This window comes from Lontra canadensis, unplaced genomic scaffold, assembly GCF_010015895.1.
Source record: "Lontra canadensis isolate GAN:19392208 unplaced genomic scaffold, GSC_riverotter_1.0 scaffold92, whole genome shotgun sequence".
In the NCBI taxonomy this organism is placed as follows: domain Eukaryota; kingdom Metazoa; phylum Chordata; class Mammalia; order Carnivora; family Mustelidae; genus Lontra; species Lontra canadensis.
The window spans coordinates 2017568-2032980 of record NW_022631086.1 but is presented as its reverse complement, the minus strand read 5'-3'; the positions used below and the strand labels follow the sequence as shown (position 1 = coordinate 2032980).

The window sequence follows — 15413 nt, the reverse complement described above, 5'->3', positions numbered from 1 at the left end:
TGAGGAAGCACTCACAGTTCAAAAGAAAGTATCACCAAGACAGAAACCATCGTCTATATAACAGAGCAGAAAAATAGAAAAGATGTGGTTTTTGCATTGTAAACTGACTTTGTTCATGAGAAAGCCATATCGGTTAAATTCTGTGGCCTTCATACAATCTGAGAAAGAATCAATATTTAAAATATTTTTTTTTACTGTACTGTTCTGCTGTCACCAGTTAGAGGGAAGAAGAGATATTTTGGTTGTATAGATGCTGGGCCTAAATATGTGTGACATAGACCAAGTGTCTCCATCTCCAAGAAGCTCACAGAGCTTGTTTATAGTGCCTCCATATTTGAATTGTCACTGATTGATATACTGTTTCCAAAAATTAACTTCAAAAATTTATTTTACTCTTTAACATCTAATATTTGTTTATTGAAAATGAAAGAAAAAATAGTTTAGCCTGTGGTATACTATTATGTGCAAAATGAACACACAAAAGAATTGTAGGGGATAAATATATGAAGATATGGCCAGTGTTCCTCAACATAATATGGCCACACATTTTTATTAAAGTAGATTTACTGGCAAATCACCAATACCTATTATTATTAAGATACAGAACGTGATTTCTAAGGTGGATTTTTTAAACTGTAAAATTTGTTTTTAATACTAGTAACACTTTAAAATTAACATTGTACCTTTGCCTAAACCTTAAAATTTGTTAAATAATTTAAAGGAAATTATGACTCAAAACTTTGTGAACTTTATATTAAATATTATCCATAAGTTCTGGAAATAATGAAACTCAGAGTTTATTAGAAAAGAAGCTGCTTTTATTAGAAATATCCATTTGAATCCATTTCATTTGAAAACTTGCAATATAATTTAGCTTGTATTACCTGTACCGATAGGAGCATTAGGCACATCCAGGGTATACAATTGAGACTGCAATATTATTTAATTTAATATTCAGTGATGCCATTGCATTCTTCTTGATGTCTTCAAGTGCCTTTTGGTAAACAGGGAAATTGTTTCATTTTTTTTTTTAACCCAAGGATGTATCAGTTCAATGATATACTATTAGTTTCTTAGTCTTTTTCTAACTGAAAGCCATAATCACCTGGTTATATACACATAGCTAAAACAAACTGGACATCTATAGCTGATATTTTGTTCACTAGATTTGTAACAAATAAAGCCCAGGTTTTCTAAAAGCAGTTAGGGTGCTCATGTACAAGACTGTATATCGAGTCTTTTGGAATCAAGACTGGACCACCATGGGAGAACAGCTGAAATTGTTACAGATCGTAAGTTGCAGGCTTAGCTCTAATGATAGAAAGAGTTCCTATAAGGCAGCGTGGGATTCAGAGTATAAGCTCTGTCTTGACTCATAAAGGTACATTCTATAAAGATCTTTGAGTCCAGAGCATCCCTGCAGTATCTCTGCTCTGAGAGCAAAAGGACCTTGTCCATGAAAGCCGGACTGCTAAAAGTCTCCGTGCGCTGGAATCTGTGTAGGCAGCCTTATTCAAAGTCCTGCGACTACTGGCCACAAGCAGAGTTTACCTAGATTATACCTGGATTCAAAGCCCTTTGGACCCAGCTATATTTTTTTCAAAGCACAGTTCCATTCATAACATAGTGTAGATACTACCTCGTTAAATGCTCATTCTCAGAGGAGATAGAGAGGAAGACTTGAGGACTCAATACTCAGATCGAATGTGCATTTTTTTCCTGCTCCAGTAGTTTCAACTTTGACATCGTCACAAATGCCTTTGCTCTCTTTTCATCTGGTGATTTAAAGGAAAATGTGTTGTTGTTTTCTATTAAAGTGCTGCATTTTATTTACTTAATTTGGTTAATTTTAGTATTAAAACCATGGAAATGGTGAAAAACAAGTGGGATCATTTTGGCAATAATTTTGAGACCCTGTCCGTCTGGATAACTGAGAAAGAAAAAGAACTCAATGCCTTGGAAACTTCGTCTTCTGCCATGGACATGCAAATCCACCAGATCAAGGTGACCGGCTCACACGTTACATTTTTAATCCATGTCTAGCTTTTAAGAACTCCTTTCTTACATTTCATCCAGTGCTAGTTGGCCCCACGGTAAATCTTTCACTGCTATGTGACTCTATTAAAATTCAATTCACACAAAATGTTGAGCTGAGAGGTCTTGATTGATACTGGGCAACACTTTATAGCTGGAATTATGTATTAATATTTTCTGACTTATGCATTCAAAGTCAGTATTGTGTGCAATATCATTAAAATGTTTTTATGGTTACATTATTCTTTTCCTTGATTCTGAATTAACCCCATTGGAGTGTTCTGTTGATTCATCTATACCACCCGAAATGGATTCATCACCTACAGCTTTACTTTGTAAGTGTCATGCAAATGTCTGGTTCCAGTATTAGTGGCATTTACCCTCACAAACCACAGGGGGGAGCAATTCCTTTCTTTAGGGGAAGACCTCAGACTCCACTGCTCAAACGCACAGACTGCATTTGGGCACAGACTGAGATGCTCTGATACTTACTGCTATCCCAGCTCCAACATGACCACATGCGTAGACTGTCATTGTTCATTTCATTCAAATAGTTTAAGAAAAAATGGACTGAAAGAAATGAATTCTTTCTTTTATAGTTTTTATGCAACACACTTTAAAAATGCAGCCACTTTACTATCTAATCTTTTTTTTTTTTTTTTTTTTGAATGGGAAAACCCTCTTCCATTTCATGCAGTTAAAAACAGTAAAATAAATACCAGGTAGTTCACATTATTGCTCAGAACAAGTCATTACCATATTCACAGTGGAAGGGTGCTATGTCACTTAGCTACGATTACATTGCTGGGCAGATTATCCTGGTTTATCGTGCATCTTTTGCAATCAAGGTTACATGGAATCTGGTATATATGGAGTCTGCTTATGTCTTGTGTGGTGTACTAGGGAAAATAGATGTCAACCCACTAAGGAATATTCATGAAGTATGTTTAATCTCCAAAACTGTTTTTAAAAGTTGTCATTTGATCATTTCACTACATCCTAAGTAAACAAAGAATAGCACCTTTAAATGACTTTATCAAAAATTTTCTTCCAAAAAATTTTGGCATACACTTTTTAATGTGTTTATTCTTGCTACAATTCATCTTATTAAACCTTAATTCAATTCCAGGACTTCTGAAATATATCAGTGATTAACTGTCATCGCCTCTTTACTCTTTAGGAAACAAAATGATTACACATTTTATTTTTAAATATATAAACATTCAGTTATAGATTTCCATGCCAGTAGACTAGAAAGACATTTTAATATTCCAACATACTATTTTGAAAACATCTAAAATGTATTAAATGAATATGAGTAGTAGGAAAAAAGTATTTGCTAGAAATAAGCAAAGATGGTGTGGAATACACTGGTGCTGTGAAATTTAGGCAAATAATTCATATTCCGTTTCCACTCAGAAGACCACACTATAGGAAACATTAAGAAATAAGGTAACAATTGTCATGGTGTTTCACTTTAAAACAACCTTTGGATTAAAATGAATGAAGCATTTGCCTTGTCATGAAGACATTTTTCTATAAGCCCACTTTTAATTCTTCATTGCATGCTATTCCAAATTGACCAGTTTTCTTATTCTTAATTGATAATTTACAAATGATAAGAACATACACTGAGTACCTCTTCCATCTTCCCATTTTGGATTAGAATCCAACAATATGATTACATAGTTTACATCTATGAATTTGTTGGTAACATGTATTAATTACTCTAAAAACTAAGAAATTTTGTCTTATTTTAGATTGCTTCACTGAGCTAGTGCAAACACCTAGAACAATTGTGGCACACAGGAGACACCAAATATATATTTGTTGAATTGATGAGTAGTTTTTCTAAAAAAAAAAAAAAAATCTTGAAAAAAAAGAAAGGTTGTATTCATGTTCAAATAACAAATATCTATTAGCTATACCACTGTAGTCCTGCCTATGAAAAATAAAAATAAAGTAACGAGCACCTGGCACTAATCTAAATTATTCCTGATCGTCTCATCTAGACAGAATTTATTTTTGACTATGTTGTCTCATGTAGACATAAGTCACATTTTTTTTTTTTTCTGTAGGGTAACTGAGACTTGTCTGAATTTTTGGCTTTATTGGATTGGAAGATTTGGCTCTTTTTCTCAGAGAAATCATTTTCATTCTCTTATGCATAAATAAGCCTCTGTGTTTATGACAGACATGCCTCCTTGCGCCCACACACATCCTTGGTGTCTTTCAGTACTTCTCGTGTGTTGGCTGATACATACAGTGTCCTCCTGCTCCAAACGGAAACGATACTATGTAGCTTTTTCACTGTGCACCCACAGCTAATGAGGAAGCAGTGGTTCAGAGCAGCTTCCGCAGGATTAGCATCGCCTGGATTTTTTCTAGAAATGCAAAATCCTGGCCTCACCTTAGACCTGCTGAGCCTGACTCCCTGAGGATGGGGGCCAGGTGATCCTAACGTATTCCAAATTTGGAAACGACTGGCATAAAGACAATACATTTGAAAAGACTGGTTTTGCAAGAGTGGAATCAGACAAGCTTTTAGTTTGGTAAAGATGAGATACTCAGCTACATTTGAGGAAAATTAAACGAATGTCAACATTAGCATTTCTATGAGTTACTGGAACACACTGCTTCCCAGATCAGCTGGTACAAGGCATGACTCGGAGGATAAGCACGGCATTCTCTTTACCTTTAGAGCTACTTCTTGTTTGATAAAACATGAAATACAAAAATGAAAAATATGAAACACAGGGACATCTCCCTGTTTACTTCTCTGCGACAGGGGTAGGACTTTCTCTGATTCTTTATGCACAGAACACGACCACCATCACCTCATATTTTCCGACGTTGTCTGCCTATCTCTCCTCCCCAAATGAGGTCAGGAAACTTACTGTGTTTGTTCCTAGCTGGTCTCTAATGGTCCAAATGTGTTGAAATGTCCGCTAAGAAGCCCTCTCCTGATCTTCTCTCTGTGTAGAGAATCTATTATTTCAGAAAGACAAGCTTACTCAGCCTATATTGTCATTTTTCTTGTTTTGACTATTAGGTCACAATTCAGGAAATAGAAAGCAAGATCAGCAGCATTACAGAGCTAGAAGAAGCAGCTCAGTCTTTTGCTCAGTTTGTCACCACTGGAGAGTCTGCTCGAATCAAAGCGAAGCTGACACAAATAAGAAGGTACTGGGAGGAGCTCCGGGAGCGTGCACAGTGTTTGGAAGGAGCAATCCTGGGACTTTTATCTCAGCAGCAAAAGTTTGAAGAGAATCTTAGAAAGGTAAGAATGGGTCCGTGAGTGTGAAAGATATTATTTCCTATTGCATTTATAATGAAATGCAGAAATAGTGAACTAAGGGAAGACACAATTTGCTAATCATTTACCCAGTTGTCAATGATGACTAAGCTTTTAATTATTCATGTGATACCTTTTTTGAGGGAATATAAAAATGTCATTATCCATTGTGTTCGGATAGGCATTAAGGCTTATCGATTCCTTTCAAATAATAGGACACATTGATTTTAGATTTTTAAAAAATATGTGTATTTTAATAATTTTATTGAAAGTTATCAAAAGAGAGAAGCATGCTGCTTCCTTGGTAACTTTTTCTGCCTCGATGTACATTTTCCCCACCATTATCTTTATATTTTGCTGATGTTTTAGATCCAGAAGTCTGTGTCTGAATTTGCAGATAAACTTGCTGATCCACTAAAAATATGTTCTTCAGCCACAGAAACATACAAAGTCCTCCAAGAACATATGGTAAGAGCAATTTGATAATTCCTGCTTGAAAACATAGTAAATGTTTTTATGATGGTTAAAATTGAAAGGATTTTTATGTTACTTGAGGAATGACATATATCAAACATGTTCGCCTAACACAAGAAGTGTAAGTTTACAAATAAGTTTTTATTAAAAATGCATATTAAAGGAATATTCGTTTACAGCATTTCTTTCTCATACTTAAGATATGATTTTTTTCTGATTTTAGCTGTAGTAAATTCTGTTACTTGTTGCGAGCATTATAAAAAATTAAATGTGCATAAAAACATACATGCGCAATGACGGATTTTAGATTTTTAACCCACAATAGTCAGATGTGCAAAGAATATGTCCTCACTAGCCTTTTACCAATGGCTACCTTCTTTGGTCTGCTGCCTGAACTAGTGACTATTGATGGGTGTTCACAGAGCAACAGATGCCTTTGGTGTAATTTAGGGAAAGAAGCAAAGAGGGAGAATCAGGAGCCGAGAAAAACCCACAAGAAATGTGTTAATGTAAAAAAACATATCTGTTACCCCTATCTATGTGTATGTATGCCAAGGGAAGGGGCTGCAGTGATAGAAAGCAAAGGGTTGACAAAAGCACATCTAGAAAGGGGAGTGGAATTTATAGGTTTGAATACTTACAACAAGAATGGGGGGGTGCTGGGTGGCTTAGTCGGTTAAGCTTCTGCCTTTGACTCAGGTCGTGATCTCAGGGTCCTGGGATAGAGCCCTGCATTGGGCTCCCTGGTCAGTGGGCAGTAGGGAGTCTACTTCTCCCTCTCCATCTGCTCCCCCGGCTTGTGCTCTTTCTCTTCCTCTCTCTCCCTCTGTCTTAAATAAATAAATAAAATCTTCTAAAAAACTGTGTTTTTGTGCTACTTAGGTAATTTTTTTTTAATACCCAAAACATGAGGAAAGGTGGGAAAACTGAATTTCATGGAATTATTTTAATAGTTTACGAAGTTAATAATTGAGTACCAGAGAGGATACTATTCTATTTTTTCTAGGGTTTAGATTTTGTAAAGCAAGTTATTTTTCTCTGCCTTGATTGTCTGATCTCTAAAATGAGAATAATGAAAGAACATAACTGTTAAGATTCTTATGAAGATTAAATGAGTTACTATATGAAATGGACGTAACATAGAACCTGCCACCTCCTGAGACAGGATGATAGGATTATCACTGATTCCTGATAGCAGCTATGCCAGCCATAACTGGTATATATATGTGTGTGTGTGTATATATATATATATATATATGTGTGTGTGTGTGTGTGTGTGTGTATGAGATATATATTTATTTATTTATTTATTTGTAAGATTTTATTTATTTATTCAACAGAGAGAGATCACAAGTAGGAAGAGAGGCAGGCAGAGAGAGAGAAAGAGGAGAAAGCAGGCTCCCTGCCGAGCAGAGAGCCCGATGCAGGACTCGATCTCAGGACCCTGAGATTACAACCTGAGCCAAAGGCAGAGGCTTTAACCCACTGAGCCTCCCAGGCACCCCCCATATATTTCTTATAGAGGTTATGGCATGTTACATATAGCTCTTGTAAATTAAACAGAGGTTTTTTAAAAAGTCATATTTGGCATAGAAAGAATAATAATTTTCACAAATTATCTGAATCATGAAGGGGAAGTTGAAATTATTCAGATATACAGCAACAAATTCTTATTTGGGGAAGATCCTTTCCAATTCGTTTTTGATTTTTGCATTCATGAAGTAACTCTCCTCACTTTGACTATGTCTTGCAGAAGATCATGGACTGAGGGAAAATTTTGAGTGATGATGGGTCTCAAAAAAACCGTCGGCCTTGTTTCTTGATGTTGTGCTTTCTTGGCCTCCTGTTAGGATCTCTGCCAAGCCCTGGAGGCACTGAGTAGTGTGGTGGCCACTACCTCAGCCAGCGCCCAGAAGGTGGCTAACAGAGGTTCCTCCGTCCAGGAGGCAGCGGTCCTTCAGCAGAGGTATGAGGAGACGCAGACTCGGGCCAAGGAGAGGCAGACAGCGCTGGAGACCCTGCTGGCCCACTGGCAGAGGTGAGCAGCCTTCCTTCCCGAGTTGGCAGTATGGATTTCAACTGGCACTCTTAAGTAGGAAATTCTGGACCAGCTTTTGGGAAATAATCATCCCAGATGTAAAACACATCAACGTGCGTGTCTAATAGGAGAAGATCTTGGTCTGTGTCAGAAGGTGACGATCCCTAAAATGGAGAGGATATATGCATACCTTTCCTATGACATAGATATAAACACCGGTAACAAATACATATGAATGTGAAGGGAATGTTCTTTTTACCTTCATATCTAGGAATAAGAACCAACACTGTATTATTTGCAATGGTTAGTGTTGGACCTTCAAATCTGGAAAGGTTTCATTTTCTGGCATAATAATTTTGATAAATTTGTCTCTCATCTCTGCTTTCTTTAGGCTGGAAAAAGAATTATCAACCTTTTTAACCTGGTTAGAGCGGTGTGAAGAAATAGCCAGTTCCCCAGAAATGGACATTTCTGCAGACAGAGTCAAGGTGGAGAGTGAACTTCAGTCAATACAGGCAAGTTCAAGTTCAAATTTCTTCCTTCTTTGACTTTGAGGGTTTCCCACATTCTTGCTTCTCAACGACTTTCTAGTTCATTGCACACTGACGTTCTGCAGTATTCTCCCCAAAAGTTGCTCCTCAGAAACCCCCAGTGACTGTTTCCTGCCCTGAGGATAAAAAGCCATCCTTAGTCCACACTGAGGAAAAAAAGTTCTTATCTTTTTTTTTAATATTATTTATTTATTTGACAGAAAGAGGAGACACAGCCAGAGAGGGAACACAAGCAGGGGGAGTGGGAGAGGGAGAAGCAGGCTCCCCACAGACCAGGGAGCCCAATGTGGGACTCGATCCCAGGACCTCGGATCATGACCCGAGCCAAAGGCAGATGCTTAACAACTGAGCCACCAGCCACTTTCCAAAAAAAGTTCTTACCTTTTTATAAATACACTGTGAAGTGTTCTAAGAGGGGAAGTCACAGCTCCTTTTCTGAAAAATGGCACAAAGCTATCTGGCCATGTAAAACTAGTCCTACACATCTCTACACAGAGAGTAGTTGCTCTACAGGTTAGGGGACCTGGAGGAGGCTGAAGCCTCTGCGACATCTACATCTGGGCCCAGTGTCTACCAAGCTGCCTCCCACTGTGTTCTGAACCTTCCTTGTCCATCCCCATATTCTGGCTTTGTGTGTTTTGTCCTGCTTGGCTTAAGTCCCTGTCTTGGAGCTCTTCCTGCCATCCATAGGCTGTGTGACCCTTCTTCAGAAACCTTCAGCAGCTTTGCTTGTATCACCCATGGGGCCTCTTTAAGAAGGGGGAGAAAGCACCCCGACAAGCATCTACTGTGCGCCATGCTACACTATCATCCCATTTGATACCATGTTATGCTGTTAGCTCTCTATATGTGTTTATCTTTTATATCTTATTAGATAGGGACTGAAAATTTTATGTAGCACTCACAGCACCTTACAGTTCGTTGCCTGATTAAAAATAAGTCATTCTGTTGCCCTAAAGCAAAATGAAGAGCCCTTAAGTTCTCCAGTTTGGCCTAATATAGTCTCTAAATAAAGAAGGAGACCACATTTCTGGTACCCAGGATTGCATCTCTATTATTGCTAGATATGCACTGTTTCTCTTTAGCAATAGCTTTTCTTTGATTCTCTTTACCTACACAGTTTGTTCATCTTGAAAGAAATTCTACAGCTTCTAAAGTTGTGTACCTTAATAGAACTCAGATTCTGGAACACTAATTCAGGTTTCAGTAGTATTTTAAATGTTTCATTAGAGGTTAAGCAGATCCATTCTAAATCAAGTAATAAAAACTCTCTTTAAGCCTGGTCCCAATGACCTCTGTGTTGCAAGAATGGAAAGTCTTTGGAGAGCAACCACCTGTGTCACATGGTTCTTCCTAGTCAGTCATGCTGGGATGAGATCTAGAATGTATTCTGTTTTTCTTAGGCACTGCAAAATGAAGTTGTATCCCGGGCCTCGATCTATAGCAGCATTTTGCAACTGAAGGAATCACTATTCTCAGTGGCCTCCAAAGATGATGTGAAAACAATGAAAGTACATTTGGAAGAGTTGGATGAGAGATGGAGAGATTTGCCACAGATAATTAACAAAAGGTTGGGATTTTTAAAAAGAATGTTTTTATATCATTCATTTTTAAAATGATAAGCATATAAATTAAGAAAGCAGGGATTTTTTTGCTTTTACTTAATTGAGCTATTCAAAAAGTATGGAAGGGAAAGAAATTACTTTGTTATTTGTGGTGGGTATCAAGGAGGACATGTATTGCATGGAGCCACTCGGTGTTGTGTATAAACAATGAATCTTGGAACACTGCATCAAACACTAATGATGTATTTTATGGTGACTAACATAACACAATATAAATAAATAAATAAATAAATAAGCTCCAGCAAAGGAAACAAGCAGCAGAACTAAAAGACAACCTACTGAATGGCAGAAAATATTTGCAAATGACACATCCAATGAAGGGTCAGTATTCAATTTAAAAAAGGTGTTAGTATTCAAAATATATAAAGAACTTCTACAAACCCATCATCCAAAAAACAAATAATCCAATTTAAAAATGGGCAGATGACATGAATAGACATTTCTCCAAAGAACATGGCTAACAGACACTTGAAAAGATGCTCAACCTCACTCATCATCAGGGAAATGCAAATCAAAACCACAATGAGATGTTGTCTCACACCTGTCAGAACAGCTAAAACAACACGGGGGAAAAAAACAGGTGTTGGCGAGGATGCAGAGAAAGGGGAAACCTCTTACACTGTTGGTGGGAATGCAAACTGGTACAGCCCATGTGGATAACAGTATGCAGGTTACTCAAGAAATTAAGAATAGAATTATCATATGATCTAATAATTCCACTACTGGGTATTTACCCAAAGAATGAGAAAGCATTAATTTGAAAAGATATATTGCCCCTATGTTCATTGCAGCATTATTTACAATAGCCAAGCTATGAGAGCAGCCCAAATGTCCATCAACACATGAACGGATAAAGAAGAGGTGGGGTGTACACACACACACACACACACACACACACACACACCGTGGAATATTACTCAGCCATAAAAAAAGAATGAACTCTTGCCATTGGGAGCAACACGATTGAATCTAGAGGGTATCATGCTTAGCAAAATAAGTCAGAGAAAGACAAATACCATATGATTTCACTCATATGTGGAATTTAAGAAGAGAAACAAACAAGCAAAGAAAAAAGAGACAAACTAAAAAACAGACTCTTAACCAAAGAGGGGTGAGTAGGGGGAGGGGTGGAATAGATGAAAAGGATTAAGATGTGCTTACTGTGCTGAGCGTTGGATAAGGTACGGAGTTGTTGAATTGCTGTATTGTACACCTGAAACTAACATAACACTGTATGTTAACCATACTGGAATTAAATTTTTTTAAAAACCCTTAAGTGCTCAAAATCAGCATTTCTGATGAACCTCAGTCCCAAATTTTTGTCTCACAATTAGGGAAAATGATCAAACTAATTGAAAAATATTGAAGAGGGTAGGGTTGCTCATGTTTGTATTATTTTTGCCCAAGCTGTTTGTATACTGGAGAAAAATGGTAATTAAAATTTTGCCTTCCATGGTATTCTCCACTGAGGCAGCGGCGGTATGGAACAGGGCTATGTCAGATGAGGTTAGAGGAGTGGATTATGTGGGGTCCCTCACCGGCCACAATAAGAACTTTTGGACTTTGCCTTCCTATGTGCAACAAGTTGCCTCTGTGTTAAGCTTGGCAGACAATGTTCTGATTACATTAAAGCCATTCCTAGCTGTTACCTAGAGAGTGAACTGTGGAGACACAATGGTTTCCACTAGTCTATCTAGTGGTCTTTCGTAGTCCACTAGAGAGTGGACTGTGGAGACAATGGCAGGAAGGAGGCCACTGAGGAGGCCAGGAAGAGATAAGCGATTTAGACCCAGGTAGGCTTGTGGAAATGGGGAGGAGAGCACAGACTCTACTGTGTATGTGTTACAGGGGTGGTATATACAGATTAGATGTGATGGTAAAGAACCAGGGGCATGAAAGATGGCTCAGAGGACCACCTTGGGGACAGTGGTAATGCTAAGTGAGATGCGGGAAATTGAGAATAAAGGGTTTGAGAAGTCGAAGACATCAAAAATTTCGGTGTGCCCACGTATGACAACATCTTTTTGCCTTCAGTTAAGGTTATTCCAACAACGAACACATCATGAACTTTTTCTGTTAACTTGTGGGACATTTTCACTTTAACAACTTTCTCTCCATAGGATTACTTTTCTTCAGTCCGTGGTTGCTGAGCACCAGCAATTTGATGAACTGCTGCTTTCCTTTTCTGTCTGGATTAAGCTGTTTCTCAGTGAATTACAAAGTACTTCAGAGATAAGCATAACGGACCATCAAGCAGCATTTACTCGGCACAAGGTAAAGGGCATACTTTAAGATCAAAAGAAGAATTTATTCATAAAACAGCTCTGGAATTATAAAGAAAAGCATTTTTTTTTTAAATCCAGCCATTCTGCACTAGTTTTACCTTGCATTCGTATGCAGATGTTTTAATAATGGGACATATGGGTCCTAGCAGTGTGTTACAGAGATAAATTAAGCCGATAAAACCATTTCACATGAACTAGACAACCACGTTAAGACACTATTTTTTCAAAATGGAGTAAGTGATTTCTAGGATAAAGTGAAGAGACTGTTTGTTTTTAAGCTTCTTGGTTTGTTTTGTTCCAATGCTGAAAACTATCAGGGAATTCCAACGCTTTAATGATGCAATTTTACTAAATTACTGTTTAGCTCAGAAGTTATTTAAAATTCATGATTTATTTTCCTTGTTTGTAGATCATGCATAATATCTATCCTGGCATTAAAAAATAACATTTAAATCAAGTGTTGGGATAGTTGGAGATAAGCTACATAATAAACTTAAGACAATATTTAATGATAAAACATTTAATATTTATAGAGTGCTCACTCTGCCCTGGGCTTGCTGATTGGTTTTACCAAAAGGAATAGTACTTTCTTGTATCTTTATGATCTCAAGTAGTTTGTGTCTTGTCATGAGACACACTTTCATTAAATGGCAGTGTAAGCATGATGAGCTGGGGGGGGGCTATGGGGGTGTCATCACAGTGTCAGTCTCGTTCACTTTGGGTCCTTTCTGTACGACTGAAAGGTTCTTCCCGGCTTGCTTTCCTCTTAGCTTATTAGTACTCGCTGAATGTCTATAAAACAAGCTCATAAATCAGGTCAACCAGAGTTTTCTTAGGGTAAATCGGTCAAGCATTTGTTAACTCAGTGTGTTGGTTTCAAAAGGATGACCCCCCTGCCCTTTACAAACTTATTCTTGGGTTGTAACTGTACAGAAGCTTTTAAAAAGATTTGTGTCTCAAAAGGGAAGAGAATGAATTATAAATTTTCTGAAGTAAATGCTCAAAGCTGCTTTCTAAAGTTTAATGGTCAAACTAAGGGGCATTTAAGGCCCTTGTGTTCAAGATTAAGTGGGGTGATAATTTCTCTTTAATGGGAAGCATGCTGAGATTGTTAGCAATGCTCTAAGAGATTTCGAACATGATTTATTGTGAGCAAGTCAAATTGCCCACACAACAGTCTCGATGAGTTCATTTTTGTTTCTTTACAGGAGGCAGCTAAAACCTGTTTTCATCTGCCTCACCCACTGCCTCTGAAGAGAGGCTGATGCCCATCTATTCCTAGGCTCCTTCCCTACAAGCTGTTAAAATTAACATTATTGCATATATATTTAAAATTTCCAAACTTCAGTATCTTTTATATAGATAGATAGTAATATAATATATAGTATTGTTATAATATAGGTATATATATTTGTAGATATACAGTATCGTTAAAAAACAAAAATTTACTGAGTAAATTTGAAGATTTAATTGGCTTTATGAAGTGATTTGTGAATCAGGCAGTATCTTATCTAGCAAATAGAAAGGAGCTCAGGGGGGTGTAAAAAATGGAAAGTTTTCATTAAAGGAGAGTGGGGCACGGAGTTATTAGTAAAAGAAAAGAAAGGATCATTTTAGGCAAGACCACTTTCCCTTGGGGGTAAGAACAGGGGTCTTATCTTGGGTGGTGTGGGGGAGGAGAGGGCCTCTGTGACAGATTACCTTATCAATACTGACCAGAAAATTCCTGACTGACAAGCTAACGCTGTATTTCTGGAGGATTCTGAAACTGCAATTAGGTTAGGTATGAAGGACCAGTTTGGTGACATGACCTACCATAAGTGACTCCATTTGGGGCCTGTGATTGGCCTTTTGATGAGATATATAGATAGATGGATAGAGATAGAGATAATATTTTGTTGATATATATATAATATTGTTATATATAATATAGTATTTAGGTATGACATATTATTTATACTAGAATAACAAACTTGAACTATGTATACATATGTATTTTAAATCTTCCAAATTATACATATATATGTATGTATGTATATAAGATTTCCTTCTACAATTTCTATTCATGAAGACATTCTCTTCCATGCAATGAATTAGTTCCAAATCATAGTTGTGTTTTATGTGAAATATATAGACGAGAAAACAGGAAACTCTAAGACCGTTTCTTAAAAAAGATTCACCACCGATGACCTTTAAAGCCTACAGCATCCATTGCACTGAAAATGGATCTCGACATGACAGATTGTGAATGTGTGTGTCCTTAGCCACGGTGTATCCGAGGACTCAGGGACCCGCTCTTCCCTTCCAGGACCACACGGCAGAAGTGGAGAGCAAGAAGGGAGAACTGCACAGTCTACGGGATCGCCTAGTCAAGCTGGGTGCCCTGGGTCGGGCCGAGAACCTCCCCCTCCTCCGGGGCAAGGCAGAGGACTGCTTCCAGCTGTTCGAGGAGGCCAGCCAGGTCGTAGAAAGGCGACAGCTTGCCCTGTCCCAGCTGGCAGAATTCCTGCAGAGCCACGCCTCGCTGTCGGGGGTTCTCCACCGGCTGAGACACACGGTGGAAGCAACCGACAGTATGAATAGGAAGCAGACTGATTTATTAGAAAAGGACTTAAATCATGCGATTCAAGACGCTAAAGCGCTGGAATCCGCGGCCATCAGCCTTGACAGCGTTCTGGCCAAAGCTCAGTACCATCTTAAAAGCGGAAATGCTGAGCAAAGGACTTCCTGCCGGACGACAGCTGATCACCTCTGTTCTGAATTAGAGCGAATCCAGAACCTTCTGGGAATGAAGCAGAGCGAGGCAGATGCCCTGGCAGTACTGAAGAAAGCATTCCAAGACCAGAAAGAGGAGTTGCTGAGAAGCATTGAGGACATTGAAGAAAGGACAGACAAAGAGAGACTGAAGGAGCTTACCCGCCAGGCTCTTCAGCAGAGGTAAAAAGAAATGACTGGAACCCACTGTTCCGTCGACTTTTTATTTGTTCTAGAGTTACCAGCAATGCTTTGATGGTGTCATATTTAGCAACTTCTTCTAATATTTTGAGGATAAAATTAATGACTAACTGGACACTTAAGAAGTACGAATATGGGGCGCCTGGGTGGCTCCGT

The 15413-nt window shown here is 38.0% G+C and overlaps 1 protein-coding gene across 2 annotated transcripts in view; it reads left to right on the top strand.

Moving 5' to 3' along the window:
- The window catches only part of SYNE1 (spectrin repeat containing nuclear envelope protein 1), a 451046-nt gene that overhangs the window by 176659 nt on the left and 258974 nt on the right, over positions 1-15413 (top strand). For both annotated transcript variants that reach the window (XM_032836376.1, XM_032836375.1), the window contains exons 33-40: positions 1854-2004; positions 5087-5314; positions 5699-5797; positions 7654-7841; positions 8233-8356; positions 9796-9962; positions 12138-12291; positions 14611-15239. In XM_032836376.1, the coding sequence (XP_032692267.1) occupies positions 1854-2004; positions 5087-5314; positions 5699-5797; positions 7654-7841; positions 8233-8356; positions 9796-9962; positions 12138-12291; positions 14611-15239 (1740 nt within the window). The remainder of the gene's footprint in view (positions 1-1853; positions 2005-5086; positions 5315-5698; positions 5798-7653; positions 7842-8232; positions 8357-9795; positions 9963-12137; positions 12292-14610; positions 15240-15413) is intronic.